The sequence below is a fragment of the Dunckerocampus dactyliophorus genome, chromosome 4 (genome assembly GCF_027744805.1).
Source record: "Dunckerocampus dactyliophorus isolate RoL2022-P2 chromosome 4, RoL_Ddac_1.1, whole genome shotgun sequence".
In the NCBI taxonomy this organism is placed as follows: Eukaryota; Metazoa; Chordata; class Actinopteri; order Syngnathiformes; family Syngnathidae; genus Dunckerocampus; species Dunckerocampus dactyliophorus.
The window spans coordinates 16,206,489-16,229,199 of NC_072822.1; the positions used below are offsets into that span (position 1 = coordinate 16,206,489).

At 40.5% G+C, this 22,711-nt stretch overlaps 1 protein-coding gene and 1 long non-coding RNA gene across 8 annotated transcripts in view; one reads left to right on the plus strand and one right to left on the minus strand.

Annotated features, from left to right (window-relative positions):
• The first annotated feature begins 622 nt into the window (after positions 1-622).
• LOC129179674 (coronin-1C-A) overlaps positions 623-22,711 on the plus strand; it is a 41,547-nt gene continuing 19,458 nt past the window's right edge. Inside the window, exons 1-5 of one of the 7 annotated variants that reach the window (XM_054773195.1) lie at positions 643-723; positions 924-1,048; positions 1,188-1,418; positions 5,113-6,796; positions 17,015-17,211. In XM_054773195.1, the coding sequence (XP_054629170.1) occupies positions 956-1,048; positions 1,188-1,418; positions 5,113-6,796; positions 17,015-17,211 (2,205 nt within the window). In that variant the 5' untranslated portion in view covers positions 643-723; positions 924-955. Of the gene's footprint in view, positions 724-867; positions 1,049-1,187; positions 1,419-5,112; positions 6,797-7,488; positions 7,651-17,014; positions 17,212-22,711 lie in introns of those variants that run through there. The other 6 variants (XM_054773191.1, XM_054773189.1, XM_054773190.1 and 3 more) reach the window with 6 other exon arrangements.
• Positions 4,381-6,604, minus strand: LOC129179675 (uncharacterized). The gene is made up of 4 exons (XR_008570031.1): positions 6,420-6,604; positions 5,966-6,051; positions 4,751-4,812; positions 4,381-4,658 (listed from the first exon to the last, which is right to left on the minus strand). It is a non-coding gene; the product is annotated as an uncharacterized LOC129179675 (long non-coding RNA).

Here is a 22,711-nt window from a genome sequence, read left to right on the forward strand (position 1 = left end):
TAGAATCAGCGATTCCAGACACAAACCTCTTTCTAAACTCTCGGTGAGGCAGAATGATGCACGGTACAATGACTCTGGTATGCAAACACAGTAGAATAAAGAGAACAGAACAAACTCAGGCATACCTCATATTCACGTATTTTCTGGGCTTATTGATGCTCTTATGCACTGTCTATTAGGTACATCATCTACCAGTGACATTTGTTTGGTCACACTTTAATCATATTTACAGCTTTCGGCCCACACTGTCATCACAGTATAACACCGTTATGTGTTTTTGACTTTGACTGTTATTGACTTTGCATAATGGAATTTTCTCATAAAAAGTGGATGAAAGCCAAAAAACTTAAAAGGTGCACAAAGCTAAAGATCATTACCCAATATGATGACACTTGATACGGCTTAAATGAATGCACTTATGGTCATCATTAAAAAAAAAAACAGGAATAGGTAAGTCCAGTCATTGACCGTGACCCACATTGCCACAGACAAACACTTGGAGTGTGACTTTTCCGTGGTTTGTCAACATAGCAAAAACAAGTGTACAAGTTTCACCTCCTTGCATTATCCAAATGAGTTGTGACATCACATGGATGTAATATAAGGCTCCCATTGCTTGTGACTTTCAGGGAGGACAGACCATCTCTAAACAAGCAACAAAGCGCTCACTGTCAGTTCTGAGACAGGAAGAGGCACACGGATTCATTCTGCTACATCTAACTGGTAAGTGTCAGCCTCAACCGACCTGTACATGCTCGGACAGTCATATTAGATAGATCCTTTGCATTGTACTGCCTAGTAACATGACTAGGGTCATGGCAGAGTGACCAGTATGTTGATGTATAGACAAGAAATAGGTAGCTTTCCAACTGCTGTAAAGTTTATTGGTTTGAATTACTGTACGAGTGAGTATGCTGATGCAGAGCACATGGTGATCAAGTGAGCAGCCTCAGGCATGAACGAAGGATCAGACAGCATAACTGACCGCTTGTTGAGCGGCGATGAGCGCCTCAAGGGAAGGAAGGGGTTTAACGTCGTTGATGGATGGGTGAGTTTTACCTGATGAGGCCACATGATGTGAAGAATGAGAAAATTAATGTATTTTTAGGAGGGGGGTGTGCTTTACGTCTTCACACTTTGAATGAAGTGTTGCTTCTGCTTATCTCATTTGTTTGGTCAACGTGCAGACTTGTCAGATGATAAGGCAGCAGCAGTCATATGTTGTCACACCAAGGAAAGGAGATGATGGGCACAGGAAACAAAACTTATGTCAGATTCTTTTGTTTTGTCTGTGCTTTTTCCATCCATTTTCTATTCCGCTTCTTGTCCTCATTCAGGTCACAGATGAGCTGGAGCCTATCCCAGCTGACTTTGGGGGAGAGATATACCCTGGACTGGTCATTCACAGGCCATATATGGTATAGACCAGTGGTTCCCAAACTTTTTACAGTTGTGTACCCATTCAGACATTTGACCTGAAGCCATGTACCTCCTACTCCTGCACACTTAAAAAACATCAACATTTTTATCCTAATTACCTTGAAATAATAGAGCATAATTAACTGGTTTGTTCATTTTATAGTAATTCCAGGTCAAAAATGGGTGTTTTGCATGGCTTTGATAAAGTTTCACATGAGCACTGATAGATAAGTAATGATCCTACATATCTTTTATTCCAGTCTCATGTTGGCATCCTTCTGTTTGAATGGCTTGAATTTGAGCTTCACATTTTTTCTCCACTCACAATGACTATTGTTGAAGTCTGCATATTCATTTAATACCAAATTAAGGGGAAAGTTTCAATACAATCACGATAAAGCAGTATCCCAAGTCCAACAATACATACAACCAACAATTTTCGGGGGAATCCTCACTCACAGTGACAGGTTTTCATTGCTGCGCCATGTGGGGATTATAACACCGCCGTCAGGACATTTCCACAGTAACTCTGCTCCAAAAGAACATTCTTTGTCTTGAATGATTGACACATTTTATTGTCCACTTCACAAAATAATCATCAAACTTATTTGTTCATATAATGCACACAGAGCAATGAACACCTTCGTGCTCTGTCACCTTTCTGCTCCGTTCTCCTTGCGCCATGAGGCGTTCAGGCGCACTTTTAACTGTGAGTGTTAGGCACTAATTGTTTTTCATTTTTATTGACATACCCCCTATTACAATGGGAAACTAGGGTATAGAGCAGGGGTCACCAACATTTTTCCTTGTGAGAGCTACTTTTCCAAAATGAAAATGGCCAAGAGCTACTCATTTTTGTAACATTTATTTTCAGAGCTTATTTTAAACCCAAACAAAGCGAATATGCTTGTTTTACCAGAACATGAACAAAATTCTGGTGTCCACAACCCACATTTTGTATTTCAGAATGCATTTCTTTCTACTGTTCTTTCATTATTAACTGAAAACCTGAATGAAAAGCAGGCTTGCGGGCACCTCATGTGGTCGTGGGGGGCTACCTGGTGCCCGCGGGCACCACGTTGGTGACCCCTGGTTTAAACAACCATTCACACTCCCAACACGGGAAGAACATGCAAGTTCCACACAACTCCTGACTGTGAGGCAGACATGTTAACCACTACTCTCCTGCTCTGCCTCTTCATTATGTATTACATAAACAAAACCACAAAAAACAATCCCAAGAGGTTTTCCAATTTGAATTGAAAGTCATGTCTATCCGAAGTATGGGCTGCAAGTTAAATCATGTTCAAATTAAAAAGTAATTAGTAATAGCTAGCCCCAAATCTGGCAATATACTGTACAATACGTAGTTCTGGAGCGGTATTTGAATACATGTCTTATGGCCTGCACTGATACTGAGCATTCGTGCTACAGCTCATTTGCGTGTCTTGTCATGTCTAAACTGCTGTCTTACTGCAATTTCCCTGACTTGGTGGATTATTTTGCGTCTTTTTGATTTTTTTTTTTTGTGCAAGGTGGAGGTTGCCATTAATTACTTGAGAGAACAGCTAAAGTGAAAATATTTAAATGACAGTTTTGTTGTGCACACAAATGTGGTAGCGGGCGAGTGAGCCTGCTGTGGGTTGGACTTTTAGATTATTTGGAGTCTTTGTATTTTTATTTCTACTAGGTATGTCTTAGAATAGTCGACTATTCGATTCAGAGGAGTCTTGATTCTACTATCAATGCCGCAATGGAATCATGTTAAAATGTCATGTGATCAAGATTGTACCAGTCTGACTACGAGGGTGGCTCTGCTGAGCATACATTTTACACAGTAAAAATAGCCTATTTTCATACAAATTTAGCCTCATTTGTGTTAATAAAGAACTGAAAAACAGAAGATGTATACTTACTCAAGATGGCGGCGCGTACACACGGTGAAGGCTAGCGTCTCTTCCAGATTTGCGGTTATTATTTTGCTCATATCAGGTCAGGTTTCTCGACAAGAGCTTTTAGATATTGGCTTTCGCATCACCAACATTTTTACCACCGATCTTCGACTTGTCCCTGAGCTCTCCAGAGTACCGAAGTCTACACACACCACCCAGCCGAGCGGAAGTGCTCGCAAACGCCATCGAGAACGTAAACAAAGGCGAGAAAAGTGCAGAGGAATACAAGTTAAGCTTAAGCTGACACCGTACTGACTCCCCTTACCTAGTATCCCTTACATTTCCTCACTAATGTGCGGTCTGTCGTGAATAAAATGGACGGGTTACAATTCCACATCACCCACAGAAAGAGGCTTTTGGATTGCAAAGTCATGATTTTCACTAAGCCATGACTAAACAGCGGCGTACCAGACAATGCTATTGAGCTAGCCAACTGCCACACCACACGCTTTCTGTGTCACTAAATAAATAAATGTACTGTTGTTGCAAACCTACCATGTTTATTTGTTTATCTGAGTGTTTTAGCCTTTTTCTTTAAGGTGGAAATAGTTGCAAATGAGATCTGTTTATTTATGAGCATCGTCATCAGCGGTGCTCTTACCAGAAAAACAAACAATATTCGACTATGAAAATCTTTAGTCAAAGACGACCTGAATTTTGACTATGAAATGTGTCTGTTACGTGGTTTTATTGCCAAGGGGTCCCAATGATTTTATCCATATAGCCTATGTGCAAATGCTGTACTATTTATGGTAAGCTCTTTTCACAAACCCAAGACAAATTGTGACCCGTACACAACCTAGACATCTCTTGTTTGACACTGGTAGTAAACTAAGCTGAATGTGCTCAGACCTGACTGCACTGCATATCTTGTGACTGTAATTTGTCTTAAAAATGTGCACAAGTGTTGACACTGCAAGTGCATGAATACCCAACAGAAGCAATACAAAAGCATTTATTGTAATAAGATGCTCTGATTCACAGCTTCCACAAAAATGACTCCTGTGTGACTATGAATTGCTGGCTGCGTGATTCCACGCTTAAACCGTTTAAAACTGTGCAGACCGTGATGGCGAGTCCAGGATTATTTTCACTGCAGTTTAATTGTCTCGGTGTTCTGTGTATTTTTTTTCTCTGGTAAGGTTTATTTGCCATTTAAGTTTGTTGTGGCAACACAGTGGAAGTTTGGTTAGCATGTCCGCCTCACAGCCAGGGAGGTCTGGGTTTGAATCTCGACTTTGATGTCTTGTGGAGTTGGCATGTTCTCCCTGTGCTAGCATGGATTTCCTGCCAAAACATGCATGTTAGGTTAATTGGAGACTCTACATTGTCCATAGGTGTGAATGTGAGTGTGAACGGTTTATCTGCCTGTGACTGACTGGTGAGCAGTTCAGGGTGTACCCAGCCGTAAACTGGGATAGGCTCCAGCTCACCCGTGAACCTGAACAGGATAAGACGGAGAAAATTAATGAATAAACTTGTTAGTGACCAGGATTACTTGGCATTTTTCAACATTATTTGTCATTTATCAGGGAATAAAGCATACAAAATTCAGTCATGTGCAAGAAGTGTTTATACAATGTTTGACATAGTTCGGCTTTTTTTAAATGGCATTCTCATTGAAACATAGCACTATTATAGATCATAAGACAAAGACGATAAAAACTTTATTCATTGGAGTGGAATTATTTGGGGTTTGATGTCTTTTTTTGTGAAGATAACACCATGTCTTTCTCTACAGACCAGTATGGGCCAGAACCTGGATAAATTAGAAGGTGGAGAACAGATTGTTGTTGACGGATCGGAGGATGCAAACAGCCATGCAGATGATGTCATAGAGGCTGAAAGCGCATGTAAAGAAGAAGCTGAGAACAAAGGGGGAAATTGTCCAGATTTGAAAGAAAGCCACAATGAGGAGCCAACAACATCATCTCTTAAGAAGCACACAAATTTGAGGGCGAGACAGTTCGCTGCAAGCGATCTGGAAGAAGGAAGGGTGCCAGGAAATCCGATAGGATGTAATGAAGGAGGCCGAACCGTTCTATTGGATTTACCAGGCAAATACCAAACAGGTAGTGTAATGAACGAGCAAAAAGCCTGGACATACCAGCAGAAGAGGACAGAGGAGGAGCTTGAAGCATCCTCGAAGATCAAGATGGAGAACCAGGCGGAGGAGAACCAAAACAAACGTGAACGGTACGGCCACATTGCCAAACCCGAGGATGCAAACACTTTTGACAACAAGGGCGAAGATTCTACGAGTGCGATCAGAAGCTCTGGCGCTCGACTGGCAACCCGTGATGACCTCCAGAAAGCAGGAAGTGAGTTTTTACATCAACCACATCAAAATAAGACCATGATGGCTGAGAGTGGAGGTATTATGCTCTGTGTAGGAACGGTGAACCACTTGAGTGAGTGGAAAGATCCAATCAATGCTCAATCCCAACACACCCTGCAGAAGGAGCCTTTGATGAGCATGCGTGATGCTACACAATGGAGAGAAGACAAAACTTTGAATGACATTTCCTCAGCAAAACAAAAGGTGGCTGACGCTGATAGAGCTCTTCTACAGTTAGAAGAAAATCACGGCACACCTCTATCAAATCCAGATGCATCCGCGGAGGCCAGTTCTATTTTGGAGAAGCTCTTGAGGAAAAACCAAAAGGAGGCGTGTCCAGCTCTAGAAAGGATAGAAGAGGTGGAAGTAGATCAATCTGACAAAAAGAAAAAAGCAATCACCACTGATGAAATAGATACACAAGAATGTGGCACCAACCGATTTCTATCTTCTTCAATCAAAACAACAAAGGCTGACTTTGATGTGGAACAACCTGCTGACGGTGGGACCAAAAGACAACAAGGCAACAAAGAAATAGAGATACACATAGGTGTCTCTAAAAATCTTCCCGCTAACAAGTTACAAACCACTGTTTCACATGAGAGAGAGTCATGTGACGTGAGTGGTGTGGTTGTGAAGGAAGCTGCACCATCCTTTGAGTATCCACACATAAAAAATGGACAGTTTGCAGAATCTAGCAATGTTCTCACCAGAACAAATGTGGATTCCAGTTCAAAGACAGAAGAAAGCCACCACAACACATCCGGTATAAGGCAGGAGCCTCTCATGACAGCCGACGACGAGACAACGGAGCAACCTGATAAAAAAGCTGTCAGCGAAAGAAGGGATGATAATGTTTTAATGAGAGAAAAGTCCCCCAACACTGTCAGGGCGAGGCCTGTTTCTGATCTGATCAAGGAAAACATACAACTGCATGAGAAGCTTCAACATCAGGATTGGTCTAAGCCCACTGAGGTCAAAGATGAGCACAGCCAATCTATAAAGGTAGCACAGATGAAGGCAGCGTTTGACTCGCCTCAGAAATCCCCTGACAAAGCTCTTGAGAGGAAGCCGTCTGTGAGAAAAGGTAAGAGCTTCACATTGTTAGTATTTTACATAAGTGGACGGTAATATCAAATAAGAGGGAAACGAGTGGAACATAATAGGAAAACAGGTAAATGAATCAGTGAGTCACTAAACATCTGCTTTTCTGGTCTGTAAGCATTAACAGTTTTAGCAGCCATTGTTACTACAATCACTAAAGTACGTGACTGAAGTCAAGTGAGAAAAATCGATTAAATGATAGGTTACAGCTGTTGTTCTGCATGACTATACAACAACGCCATCCTGTGTTTGTAATAAAACACTAGTGGTACATTGTGTTCATTAGAATGAAACATTTCCTATGTCATAAATTAGACATATCAGTTATCACGTACCTAAACCATTAATAATTTAATATAAGTTCAGCAATATATTATCGGTATGATTAGAATAACTATCGCGTCAAAAATGTATACAAATCATTTAATTGCACACTGTCCGAATAATGTGTAATGTTTGTATTGTAATCTTTGTATGACAATTTATTTGTGATAAAAAAATATATATTTATATAAGACTGAGCGATAGTGAAATAAAGTAAATAATACCGTAAGGGAAAAACAAGGAAGGAATGAAAGTGTTCGTAGCTAAAAGAAAAAAAAAATCGCCTTATCTCAGTACTGACGTGGATTGGGTTTTTGGGATGTCAATCAACTTTGCTGCTCCAAACAGCGACCGCCAAGCCAAGCCCGGAGGAGGGTGTAGCTGGTGATGAGGGAAAGCGCACAGGAGTAACTTGTATGAGCAAAGCAGCGGCTTCGGAACAGGGTGGAATCATTTGGGATACGCTGTTTTACATTACTCATTTTGAGGATATTGTTCTTTACCTCTCAGAAGGTAGGTTACGTGTTTGTGTTAAAGGCTATTGGGTCCGTTCGTCGTTTGTTTTGATGTGTTGTTCGTTTCGGTGTCCTGACATAAAAGTGCAGGCGCTAGCTAAAATGACTTGGGCTAATATGTGCTAACATTAGCCGGCGATTGCAATGAAGATAACTGTCACTGAGAGGGAAATAGTTGTCAAAATGTTAGAAAGGGGCCATTTCCGTGTCGAGGTTGTAGTTCGACGTCAAATGCTGGTGTAGGTTATTTAGCGGGGTGGGGTAGCAGTCCTTCGTGCGGCAATAAAACTTATCTTCCTTGGATCCACACAGGCAGGAGGTGCAAAGCAGACCAGCCGCGCCCTGGCCCCTGGCACCCTCTACCGCGTTTAACACGCCACCTTAGATTTATTTTATTTTGTGTGTAACCAAAACGTATTACTAGCAACTGACGTCATTTGCACGCATTGGTTTGGTGAGTTACGTCTCTGGACTGCCTTTTTTTAAATTTAAATCAACGCGACCTCCATGAGCTCCTATTTTAACAACACGTGGACATGGTTTGGTCAGAAATCACGTATATGCCAAGCTTCACTCGATAACAGAGCCATCTTGCAACATTTCCTGCCGTAAACATGGAGACCAAGACCAAGATGTTTGGTCTTTGAGTTAATGGAATTGGTGATGAGTGAGTTCCAGTTGCTTTCGTCTTGCAGGATGAAATTGTCAACTCAGTTGATATTGCTTGCACTTAATTGGACGTCAAGCCTCTCTTGTAAATGAAGAATACCCTCTAGCGAATAACCAAAATAGTTCACTATGTGTCAAGAGGGCAGCATGATTTGCAATAAATAGACTCGCTATTAAACGTGTTACTGTCGCTAACATGCTTGTCTTGTTACAGTAGTTTCCCTTTAGCAGGCCTATTGTGAGATGAAGGCTCACTCGCTGTCCTAAAGGTTGACAGTTTTCAGCTGTGTTTAGGTTTGTGAATCTTTCCAGACACACCAACTTTTCGTGGTTGTGCTGCAGCACAAGGTCTTTTAGAAGTGCGAAGCTTGCATTCCCATGGCTTGTCTGAGAAAGGAAGTGGGTCAGGAAGAGGGGAACTAAGCATGAGATGCCAGGGACTGCAAGGGGATCTAACAAGCAAGGCATACAGGGAGGGTCTGTGGTTAACTCCGCTATGCAATTTTACTATATAGATGAAAATCAGTATCAAAATATTTCATTTCCTCCTTGATTTCAATTGACAAATGGGATTTGTAAAGTTGCTTTATAGTGGGCATTTGCTGAGCTTGTGTTTTCAGAGTGAAGAATGTCATTGTGCAAATTTAAATATTAGTCAATGACAACACAACTGAACACAAAATGCAGTTTTTCAATGAAACCTTTTGTTATTAAGGGAGAAAAAAATCAAAACCGACATGGCCCTGTGTGGAAAAAGTGATTGCCTCCTAAACCTAATAACTGGTTAGGCCACCCTTAGCAGCAACATCTGCAATCAAGCGTTTGTGATAATGTGCAATCACAGCGCCTTGGAGGAATTTTGGCCCACTCATCATAGGTGAACTGCTGTAATTCAGCCACATTGGAGGGTTTTCCAGCATGTAGTGCCTTTTTACGGTCTCAATCGGATTCAGGTCAGGGCTTTGACTAGGCCACTCCATAGTCTTCATTTTGTTTTTCTTCGGTTGTCCTGCTGCAGAACCCAAGTTGGTTTCAGCTTGAGGTCACAAACAAATAGTCGGACATTCTCATTCAGGACTTTTTGGTAGACATCAGAGTTCATGGTTTCATTTATCACAGCAAGTCTTCCAGGTCCTGAAGGAGCAAAACAGCCCCAGACCATCACACCACCACCACTAGCACTGTTCTTTTTCTGAAATGCGACGTTATGTTTACGGCAGATGTAACTTTTGTCCCTTAAGACCACAGAGTATATTCCCAAAGGTCTTGGGACCATCAAGATGTTTTCTGGCAAAATTGAGACAAGCCTTAATGTTCTGTTTGTTTTAGCAGTGTTTTTTGTCTTGGAAAAAAATCAGCAAGGGGGCAAACACTTTTTCACACCACTGTATATTGAGTGGCCTGTTGGATTAATCTGCATGTGAAAAAGCCAGTTCACCATTGTAAACTTTATCTATATCCACAATCACATTCTTTTAACATGTCTAACATATCTTACACTAACTGCAATTGGTGTTACGTTTTGAAGTCTGGTTATCTTTGAACATATGATACAAAAATAATTATTTCAACCATTTAGTTTTTTTTGTTGCTATTTCAGTGTTTCCCACAGGACTGGATATCTGTGGCGGTGGGTGACAGGGGGCGGGGCTAGATGACAGTATCATGTCATTTCCATAACTGGTCATGGAAGCTGTGGGAATACCTGTCAACATTTGCATTTGAATATAAGGGATGTTTCCCGGAAAATAAGGGAAATGTGTTTATAAGCGAGGGTGAACAGGTAGTGTTGGGTATTAAATTCTGAAACTGGTGGATGGAATTAGTGACCACTCTGTTAAACAATGGCAGCAAATACACTTCCTTCTACTGTAGTCTTAAATCAGCATGTGCAGGTTAGCCATAACAGCTAATTTGTTCAGCAGTCAGATGCTATTTGCCAAACAAACACAGCTTACATTCTGACAATATCAGAAGATCAATAAAACATCACACACACTTAAGAGAAGCCATTGATGCTTCAAATATATATCGTAACACGTTAGAAAATTCACATTTCAGTGACTTCTGTACTGATAGAAAGCGGCAGAAAGAATGGCATTACAGATCGTAACATAACCAGAAGCGGGCTGCCACAAATAAATGAATATTTGGGAAACGCTGTATTTTCTGGTAAAGCGGATCATGTGCCCCAAGGAAATTTTTAACCATAGTACAGAGTGTGATTGCATAATTTGACTCGTTATTGAGAACACTGTCATATGGTACATGCTTTTGTGTTTACTTAGACTTGCCTTTGTTAATATACTATTCATGCCTACAAATGGATTACATTACACAATTGTGCAATAAACTTCTTCCACTGCCTTTCCACGACAGATCACATTTGTTATAATGAAGATGGCCCTTTGGGCAATGGAGTTGCTGATCATATGATACGATTTGCGACACACGGCTCACGGTAACAATACATTTCTCGATACGGTATTTCTTCATAGGGTGAAACAAAATCAAAAACATATTTAATATTCATGAGGCAAGATTATTCCATTTATATATTTGCAGCCTTCAGCTGGGATAGGCTCCAGCTTACCCGTGACTCCAATGAGAACAAGTGGTATAGAAAATGGGTGGATATTTTACGGCATATTTTAACCAGAATACAGCTACAAAAGGTGCAAAAACAAAGACCGTTTTAGTGCAACATAACTGTAAAACAGGATTTTATTTTAGGTGTCTTGACAAACAGTGACACTATTTTAAACTCATTCAGAAAACCATGTCTCTCAAGTAGATCAAATCTATTATAAAGTGGAAGTCTAACAAAAATAGTGTAGTATAGTAGTAGTGATGTAATCACTGGAAAGAGAAAACGCCAATGATTTCAACAATGCTGGCGCATCTTTCTGTTTAACTTGACCCCTTGAGTCCGCCATTGGGTGGCTTATTGATAATCCATTGTAGGGTTGGTAAACTATCGGAATTGTTAGATATTCTGTCACACCCCTAATAGTTGGCTGTCTTTAATGACTTTACTTTTTTTCTATGGTGTGTTTATATACTGTGGCACTTGAAATTGTCCAACCTCTATTGTAAATTACATATATTTGCAAAATGTACAAGCTTTCAGTAGATGAGCACTTTTTTTTTTTAACTAATGAGTGTTTAAATGAGTTTGTTCTAATAATGTGTTGGGCTACTTTTGAATTGGTTTTGTTTTGATGGTTTACTGCAAACTAACTGCAAGTTTATGTACTCTGAATGGAATTTACTGGGAGTGTCACGAGACACTCAGTTCATGAGACGATACAAAAGATTAGGTCGACGGTAAGCCTGGATAACAAATTTTGCTGGACAATAATTATTGCAGATAAACAATATTATTGTCAACGTTATTTTGAGACCCTTTTTTCATTAATTTAATGAAAATATATGGCATAATGTGACTACACTGTATCCAAAGCAATATACTTTTAATTTCCCAAGAGTATTTAACCTTGTAATTGGAATGTCAAAAGCTTTTAAATAAAATAACAAACAAAAAAAGACCCCAAAAAACTCCAATGAAAATAAAATTGACTGCCTCTTTTAGCAAAAATTGCACTTAAATAAAAACCACATTCATAACAAAAAACATAAAAAAATATGAGCTTATCTCTGTTAAAAAAAAAAACACTCAAATACCACACACAACAATAAATAAAGTGGAGTATCAAGTCTCTGTAAGCAAAATTACACTTTAGTAAATAATGAACATTAACAGGAACGCTTAACATGTAGCGAACAACACTGAGCACGCACCATTTTGTTTATTATTTTGCCGACGAAATGCCTCAGTAAATGTTGACGTATGCTCTGCTGCAACCTGAGCAGCAGTTTTTTTTTTTCCAAATTGTGAAGGTGTTGATAGATGCACAGAGTAACCTCTTAAGGTCATCCAGCCTGTTTGGTAGAGTGAGAGAACGCATGCATGCACATGTCAATATATCGAGACCGGCAAAATTATCAAGTTCGTTTTTATTGATTTGATTGTCATGGCAGGCCTAGTATAAGAGAACGAGACAAGATTTTAACTTTCGGAAAAATACTATGAAAAAAATATGACTATGTTGCAATCTAATATTTAACTACGTTACCATCGGCCCTGCCTCCACACACCGACTGTATGACTGACAAAAGGTGTCACTCCGTTCATGCGGTTGTTCTATGAAACAACGTGCCAAAGTACTGAAACCAATGCACAAAGTGAACTCTCTTACTGCTTGTTTGGAGGCTTCAGATGAGGAAAACAGACAGGCATGGCAATGTCTTGAGGCCGGCTAAATAATCGTATTATTTTCTTTTATTGTGTGATTGATTGATTAATTATTGTCGCATGCCTAGTGCTTGAATTTTTTTTCTGAATGAGAAATCTTGTCACATTTTAATCTCATGCGATCTTGTGACACACCTAGAGTTTACAATAAGAGTTAAATAATTTTCAGTGCAACTGTATTACTTCCTTTGTCTTGAGAATGATTCTGTCATTCATGCTTTTACATTTTAGTAAGTGTTCAGGTGCTTGTCCAATCAAAAGCAGGTATATGCTTGATTGGTTTGTCTTCCTACATTGCATGCAATCCTCCCAAGTCTTGATTTTCCTGGTGTGAGTATTTGGTTAGGATTTATATTTAAAGTGGTTTTTCCTAAACCTTAACCTTTAAGTCGGATAAGAAGTTTTAGGCATTAGTGCTAAGGCGCCTATGATGAGAAAGTGATGAAGTGTTTGTGGCCTGTCGTGGGCTTGTTTTATTTGAAACACATTTTTTATTTCCGTTAATCTAATCATTTAGTCTTTTTTAGTCTGGGTTAAATTTTTTTGTGGTCATGTGTACATGACCTTTCTACCTCCTATAAAAGTTCATTTACATTCAACACTTGTTTTGTCGTGTTATTGAGGACAGAGTTGAACGTTGAGCCACTTCGGTCTTGTGTCTGCAAATGTCATTTCCTCTCCAAAGTATAAAAGTATACAATAGCATTCCTAGAAACACTGATGTGTGATGCATTGTGTTCCACTTCTACTTGATGAGAGCAGCATGCAGAGTTGACCACATGTTCACTATAGGGTTGCCAAGGAGTGGTCAAAAGGCCCCCCCCAATCTCATTGTTGCAAAAAGGCATTGGAATGTAGCGGGAATCTGATCACAATGGTAGTCTGTGGCCTTGAATACAGGAAGGGGATTTAGGTGGCCTTCTGTGCAGTCTTGGGGACAAAAGACAGCCAGTGTATGGAGAGCAATGAGGTGACCGTGTGTGCATGCATGTAAGAGTGATAACATGGGCAAGTAGTCTTATTATGATACTGTAGATGTAATGTCTCAAGTTAAAATGTCAAACATTGTGTTTTAAAATAGTGTGTATCTCTATCTCCATCCATTTTGTTTTGGCCAACAATTAAGTGGTTCAGTACAATGTTTTGTTGAATTGAAATCTCTGAAAACAGCTATTTTTTTAACTGGATAATAGGCTGGAGTAATAATATTTTGAATAAGTGCTAATATCTGCTGACATAATGGGGTAGCCTTTGTTTTAATTGGAGTGTGTGAACATAACTGAACATGGCAGGGATGGGCAACATTAGCAGTCTCTTGATATAAAAGGTTGTGCCATTTGTGGCTATGCCTGTGCTCTAATATACAGATACACTGCTTTTAGAGATTCTTCTTTTGGTTTTGTGTTTCTTCATCACCTCCTGCTGTGATAGGAGGAAAATTGATGAGGCTCCTTTGCCCTTCTTGTTACTGCAATGACAGGAGACATGCTGGTACAGTACATATTAGCATTAACCCTTGTGAAGCTTTGTCTTGACTTTCTGTAGACCAGTGCTTCTGAAATAGTGGGGTGGGCCCCCCTGGGGAGCGCTGTGAACTGTCAAGGGGACGTCTGAGGCAGGGAGAACTTTCAATGTTAGTGCAGACCTGCCAATGTACAAATTTATTGTACTCAGCATGCAATTTGACTCTTAAACGCTTGTATGCTTCACAGCTCTCCATTTTGTTGCATTTTGCTGGTTTCACTTTCAAGGTTAGTCTGTACAGTACAGATAAATATTAATATCAGTTTCTCAATAGTATCTCAAATTGGGGGGGCGGGGGCTGAACCCTGCCTGTCGCCCGAAGTCAGCTGGGGTAGGCTCCAGCATGCCCCCGCGACCCTCATGAGGATGAAGCGGTGTAGAAAATGGATGGAATGGATTGATGGATGGGGCTGAAAACATTTGTCACTTGGGGGGGAGAAATACATTTCCCATTTCTTCGTATTACTCTAAAATGGGTATCAAATTAAATTTATTTAGGTTGTACTTTTGTACTAGTCACAGTACAATTGGACTAATAAATAGGTCAGGTAACAGAAGGAGGCTAGACATTTTAGACTTTCACTTCTAAGTGCTCACAGCAAATTTGCCATTAAATTAATAGTTTTGCAATGTTCTTGGTTCATGTCCTGCTGGTTGTTGAAAAATGTTAAATAAATAAGTTAATAAATAAATAAGTCATCAAAAATTATATTTGTCATTTAAAAAAAATGCAGACATGGCGGCAAGCCAGAGTGGCGGCAGTCTGCCCTCCCATGCAGTTCACCACCACAGCTTGACAATGAAAATAAAATGTACTCTGTCTATATTAGCATAAATTTTGCAATCACAACCAAAAACAAGACAAAAAATATACCTGTGAAGGAAAAATGCTCCAATAAAAAACACACACACAATTAAAAACAAATAAAATGGAGTATCAAGTCTCTGTAAATAAAATTGCACTTGAATAAATAATGAACATTAACGACAACGCAAATTAATGAAGCTAGAAGGGTGATGCCAGCTGTCGTGCGGCATCACGCGGGACACAGTGGGACACAGCAGGACCATATAATGCCAGGACTGTTTCACGGATGCGGGAAGTGGTGGCAACAATGCATACCCAATGCGGGAAAAATGTGCGTCGTGTACACTGTTGTCATGTACTAGATGTAAACATTGCTTGACAAGGTGTAAACGAGTCGTGTGGGAGCGTGTTCAGTTCATGTCAAAGTGCACTATTTTCGGTCTCGAATTGCGGGCCGAGTGCGTAAATATGCGTAAACAGAAAGCAAAGTGCACAAAAGTGCACAAACGAGTCTTCATGCTTTTCAGACGTGCCATAAATACATAAACAAATGACACGCATTGTCACGGCAAATTGCGGGACAATGTGGAGGAAAAATGCGTGGAACTCAAAGCCTTTTTACTCCTCACTTGTACCACTCTTGGGTGTACTTTCCATCGGCCCCGCCTCCACCCACTGGGACAAAGAGACTGAATGACTGACAGGAGGTTTCACTCACTCCATTCTACAATAGAACCAACGCGTCCAAGTTTGAGACAATGCCCAGTGTAAACCCTCTTGTCATCCAGGCTGTTTGGTAGAGAGAGAAGAGGAAACCAAACATGTATGCACATGTAAACTTATCGAGGCCAGCAAAATGTAGTTAGTTTTTATTTATCGTGTGGTTAATTGATTTGTTTATCGTGACAGGCCTACAGACAATTATCCTTGTTTAATGAAACTCTGGACTGATTTATTTAGTAATAGGTAAGAGGACGTTATGTCAAGTATCCTATATCACTTATTTTTTTCTCATGCCATCATCATCTCTCCCAATATTGCCTTGGCCAGAATTTTGTTGTATAAATATAGCACAGGAAAACTATAATATTTTAGAGTTGAAGCAACATCAATGCTTAAAGGAATGCACAGAAGCCTGCTAAAATGGTGTCATGGTGCTTTACTTTGTGGTCATTTCCTCAGGCTCTGGGGTCCTGCTGTCTTTGCCTATCAGGGTCAAGGAGGCAATAACGTACATCATCTGATTTGATCAAAAGATACTTGAGATCTCCTTATGTGACTAATTCGTTCCATTAATCAATTTTATTAATTATCGGGACAGGCCTAGACATACCCAATATTCTCATTGCTGTACACCTTGTGCTTTAGGCATATTGCCACAGATTCCTTGAATAAGTCGTAAAATATTTTCTACCCCATGCAGTGTTGTAGGGTTTTACATGCAGGGTACAATCGCCTATTAACATTTAATGTAAGCCAAACTGTACAATGTGGTATGCTAGGACACTCCCATATCCATTCAGGAAGAACTTCCTGCTTGTGTTGTGACCATACGTTGATTTTCCCCACCCCCATTACCTCTATCTCTCCCTCACATGACTCAGTTTGACAAAGTGTGGAAAACCAAGATCCTATTCTTTGGTAATGCAGGAAATTCAGGCTCACTAGCTGTTAAAATTTGCTGTGACAAAAAAATCAATCAAGATGTAATGCTAGCCAAATACAAGACCACAGGTTAGACCAAAATTGGTCATTAGAGAGCTTTACTTTATTGGAAATGGCCTGTTTAGTAGTCAAGATTTGTAGCTTTTACATTGCTTCATCATGACAAGCAGGTTTAAATGTGCTGGTAGCACATTTAAATTAACCTATGACATTTGGTTTGTGACTTACCATTTTGCGCTGGATATGCTTCTTTGTAACTAGGTTTGGTCATTTGTTATCTAAAGGCACAACATATTTTAGTTTTTCGTGTGTGCATTTGAAATGTAAACCTATTCAAACACATGCCTGTTTTACAAACTAACAGTGTCTTCTCCCTCACAGATATGAAGCGAGTTGTACGGCAGAGCAAATTCCGTCATGTCTTTGGCCAGGCGGCGAAAAATGATCAGTGCTATGATGATATCCGGGTGTCAAGAGTCACATGGGATAGCGGCTTCTGTGCCGTTAACCCCAAGTTTGTTGCCATAATTATTGAAGCCAGTGGTGGTGGAGCTTTCCTTGTTCTTCCTCTTCACAAGGTAAGAATTATTATTATTGGTAATGAATGCACTATTTTCAATTGTATTTTAAATTTGCTTAAAAAAAGCAAATGTTTGTGGTACAGTTTGGTGAATGTTCTTATTTTACAATCCATCCATCCATATTCTATGCCGCTCATCCTCACTAGAGTCGCGGAGGTATGCTAGAGCCTATCCCAGCTGTCTTTGGGTGAGAGGCAAGGTACAATCGCAAGGCACATATAGACAATCAGTCACACTCCTATTCATACCTGTGGCCATCAGCAGTCTAACGCATCAACAGTACCCCCGCACTTGGTCCCGTGAGCCCAGTTACGGTCAGATTTCCGTCAAAAGGAATGTATTTCTGGTTAGTTGCTGGGGCCACTTAAGAGTTTGGCTTCTCAAAACAATATGCATTCAAAAGAGTAATACAGGTGCATGACAAAAATGTCTCCTTGAAAAAATGAGACCTCACTAATTGCTCAGCGTTAGTTTTCTCTGTCGTATTAGTGCGCACTGTCGCCTGTCCATTGTTGTGTATGTGATGAAGATGGCTGCGATGCTCGCATCTTCATCCGTTGCGCAAGTGTCGCAGCTATCTTGTTTACGTATGTGTTCCACAGCAGATCAAGGTGCGAGCGTCACAGCCATCTAAATCACATACACAACAATGGACAGGCTATGTGGTTGCTCAGTCGAGCATGTCGTGTGCGAGCATGTCGTGTGCAGGGCTGGATTGCAGGAATGACCACAGTTACATATGTAGAGATCTAATTTGAAATCTATTTTGTTGCATCCTTGTGTTGAAAATGTCTTTCAGCATTTTTGGGTTGTTTCTCGCCACATATTCTGCATAAATGTAAGCCAGCATCGTTAGCAGAGAAGACAAAGGCATCTATCCGTGCATAAATAAAAAGTCTATTTTTTCTGAGCTGTTATATTTTAGGGGGTTTTTGATGGTTAGTTTGCCGCGTTGGGGAAGAAGATGTGTCTGTCACGTCTCAACCAAACCAGACAGCCAAACACAGGCTTCCCCTCCTTCCTCCTCGTGCTCATCCATTCACCAGTCAGAACTCAGCCAGGATGCATTCACAGTCTCACAGAATATCGTATTTTGAAGACTCATTACAAATATGCGCATTTTCCCAACTCCGGTGTTAAAAAACGAAGGGAGGAATGAGCCACACGTTGGATTTTACTATGCTGGCGCATCTTTTCATTTTAACTTTGCTGCTCGCATCCTCCGTATCGCCATTGTGTGAGTTTTCTTCTGTGACTTCTGCGGCAGGACTTCCGCCCAACTTCCTGCCACTCTTATGAGGAGCACCTCCTGGATGGCATGTAAAATGGTGACTCAACTCACTGAGGAGGAACAGTGAAAGACATTTATTGTGACTCTATTTTAATAACAAAAAAATAGATTCACATTGATGATCCTCGTAAGGTCAAACATCGCCATAGTTCGATATATCTATTTTGTCACACACCTACAAGACAGCATTTGGAAACTAATTTGGTTAGTGCAATCCCAAATAGCTGGGCTACTTGAATGATGTTACTTTCCAACTTTGATTCCATCAGATGTCACATCCTGAGACAGTGACATGAAAACTGTAATACTGACATATATAAGCTGTTCCCTATAATTAGTGTACGTGAGTATGCTGCTATGTCATCTGAGGTGCAGTCCACCCAAAAATAAAAACATTTTTACCATTTTGGAAAAGTTACCGGTCTACATGGGATTGTGTCGGGGAAATATTCCTGTCCACATGGAAACGCTAAAAAGATTCAAAACGAGGTAGTACATATACCAGTCACGAAAGAGAACTGGAGAAAACACTTGTTTATGCATTAAGGCGCAAGGTATATGGCAATAGCTTTGCATGTCTGTTTTGCTATGGAGACTGCCTGACAGTGTTAAAACAGCAGATTTCTGCAGAAGTCTCAATAAAATAATTTACATTGCATCAATGTAGTGTTGATGACTCTCGAGTGGAGAGAGATGGGGATTGTGATGTCGTTGTTTCTCCAAAATAATGTATTTGCTGGCCACATGATGATGCCTTGAAGCCGTTTCAAGATTTATCCACTCTGGGAAGCGTTGTGAAAAAATGCCAGATTGGTACCTCCAAAACACCAGCACCGAGTGGACAATAAAACAACGTGATAAATGTTCCGTGTGGGGCTGAGAGTGCTCTGGCATTGGAGCTGGACTAGTCAGGCCTGTCAACACAGAATTTACACCTTTCAATGCCTTATTCAACGTGGATTTGGTACTGAAAGTTTGCTCAACCGGTTTCACACTCATCCTGCTCTCTGTGATCAGCTGACCTCAACATGCCTTGTCCCGGTAGTACAGTTAACTGCACTTTCATATTAAATTTCAAGTTTGTGAGAAATGTACACACTTCTGTTTGCATAACTATGAACAGTTTCCTCAAGTTAAGAAAAAGGTGCCATTGATTTTCGCTCCACCCTTCCAACATATACAAGCTGGGAAATAGTGAACAGATCAATCATGTGTTTTCTTCTTTGCAGTTGCTGCATTGAGAGGTTGAACCTGAATGGTAGTACCACTTACAGATGGTTGTATGCTCATTATGACAGCATGGACCCCGCCAGACCCGTTTTACTGGTTTGCATTCAGCTGTTCAGACGGACACAATAGCAGTTTGAATTGACCACCTTAAGTGTGTATTTTGCATTTAAATGTGTATTTTTTTTGCCATGAGTCAACTTGACAAACTCCCATGTTGTTTTTCCCAGGAGACTGGGACATTTGAGTGTAGCCTCAGCTTGCAAAGAAGTTCTGAAAAGTGGGGCATGTCTGGTCTTTGCATACAGTAAAGGACTCGCTGCATTATTGCAGTATTTGACTTCCTCCCTATATATGTTTTGTAGTGAGGGGGAGCTACCGCTGTGGCTACGGAGCAGAATATCCAACATCCAACTGAAACTAACTTCACCACAGTACACCGCGGACATGTCTTCATGGTGGTGTTGCGTTTTCTTTTTGCGTATGGTGGAGTCGAGTGGCAACCAGCTTTGAGGCACATTACTGCACCTATCATGTTGGAGTGTGGCCCAGAGTTACGAACGCTGTACGGCAACCGGATCGGCTCGATCTCGTGGCGGAAGCCTATATTCGGATTAGTAGCCGATCCTGATCCAGAAGATCGGATTGAGACATACCTAAATCCCAAACTATTCCCGTCCTTAATGTGAGGGTACATCTGTATGGCTAACCCAATCTGCCTGAGGGGACAGCTGCTCAAAGCCTTTTGTTTTCTGCTTTCTGAGAGCACGACCCTTTGTCACGACTGCAATTCAGCACTGGGGGAGTGATGTGATGATGCTGTTTCCCCGTAAAAGTAAAGCCACATAAAACTGTGCGCAACCTGCTGTAAGGATTGTAATAGTGCAATGAATAACGCTAATGTTCAATGTGTTATGAAACTTCACTAAATTAATTTTTCATAATGGAACATCTTCCAGTATACCAATATTTACTGTCAGCATTTTCTTTGTGTGATGAGTGAGGTGGCTACAGGAGGGGCCTCTGTGACTCAGCGTAGCCACGCATATTGTTGTTTCCTCTTGTCAGACAGAATACAGGGGTGTATGCAGAGGACATCAGATGGCCAGCTGAACACATGTCATTCCCATCCCTCATGCCTTCAATCTCACCCTTTGTCTCACTTAGCAGGATGCCTGGTAATTTATTCCCTGATTTCCATATGAAGGAAGTTTAAGTGAATGCAGCTAAGCAAGTGAAATGTTCCTGATGATTCTGCTCACATTCTCAGTCTAAAGAATGGAATGCAATACTATATCATTGCATTTCTATTAGATTTTAAACCTTAATCCTTGCCAGGCATGGATTACTGCCCTGTTTTGTGTAAGCCACCTGCATCTTTAGTTCCATGCAAGCCTTCTGTCAATCCAGTGCTGATCAGGATCTGATTTTTACTAATTCTAAAATTAGGTTCCTTTTTTAAATGCTGAGTCTGTACCTGACAGATCAACAATCATATTTGAATTGTGTTCTCAGTGTACAATACCTTGAGTGCTTGTCCAATTCCTGGATGTGTGTACAGACAAAATTTTTTTCTACTTATTGAGGACAGTTGTACAAAAGTGTGTTTACATTTACATTTTGCGATCTTAAGGAGGTTCTAAATAGAGCTTTAAAATGCAAAAAGAATAAATTTGAGTGAAACAAATGTTTTGAGTAAGCTAGTTGTTGCAAACCACCATTAAAGGGGACCTATTATGCTTTTCCTGTTTTTTGACCTATAAATGTTGTTACAATGTTGTATTCTCGTGTTAAACGATGCCAGCGCTTCAGATAATGAGGTTTGCGCATTTGGAAGTGAGCCCTGAAAGCAGTTTTGGACGGCACTGCACGCTGTGTTTTACAGGTTGTTTTTTTTTTTTAAACATTGAGTTCCACTGACGTCAAAACAACCCGGATTTCTTTATATGGGCATGCACAGACACATGCTGTAGGCCTACCTCCCCCCGCTCTGCTTCGTGCTGTTCATCGTGTTAGCAATAGCTCCTAGGAAATGTTTACCTAAAGAGGCACGCATCATGCAGAAGTGGTTGGAGTGGCATTGAAGGAGACGAGGCCTTTGAAGATGTTTTTTGTTCTACAAACCCTTCTCTCGCAGGTTTTGTCTGATGCTTGGCACCAGTAACAACCTTCATTTGGGCTGAGGATCATCCCATGTCTTAACAGACAGCCAATGGGATCCTCCGGCTCAGGGCCGGTGACATTTTTTTGGTCTACCACTTGACTTTTTTGTTCCATAAACCTCAGGATCTTTGAAAGAAGTTAAAAATGTCGTACTGCATCCAACCTTAGCATCAATGGTGCGCTGCGAGAGGCCTTGCTTATGCAGCTCAACGGTCCGACCGTGTTGAAAGAGAGAGCTTTTTTTGCCTTTGCTGTCAAAGACACCACGACACTGTGAATACCGGACAGAAAATTACATTGAATCCACATTTTTACCAATATTTTTGCTTTTAATAGCTGTGGGTTTAACTTTTGATCAGCTGATGAACAGCCTTTTTTTTTTTATTTGTCTTACTGACATTTCTCTTTTTCTTTTTTTTTTTTTTTTTTTTTTTGCATTTTGAAGCTCTACTTAGAACCAAGATCCAACAGTGCAAAATGTAAATTATTTCAATTTTTAAACTGGTCTTAAAAGAGGGGGGGCATGACGCACAGACTACAGTGATTTGAAGCTGCAGACACATTGACCAAACGGGGGAAACGGTCAAATACTTGTCTCTCTTGTGTATAATAAATCTGATGTCAATTTCAGCCCGTTTGCGCATCGCCATTTCGTGACCTGCAAACGTATATCGCAAAGACGATGAAAACAGTAATCCAAAATGGTGGAACTTATACTTCGGAAATCACCGCGGCTGAAACATGTCACCTCATTGTGCACCAAACATATTTTGCCGAATTTGCTTTTTTGTTAATTCAGACAATAACGAAAGTAAC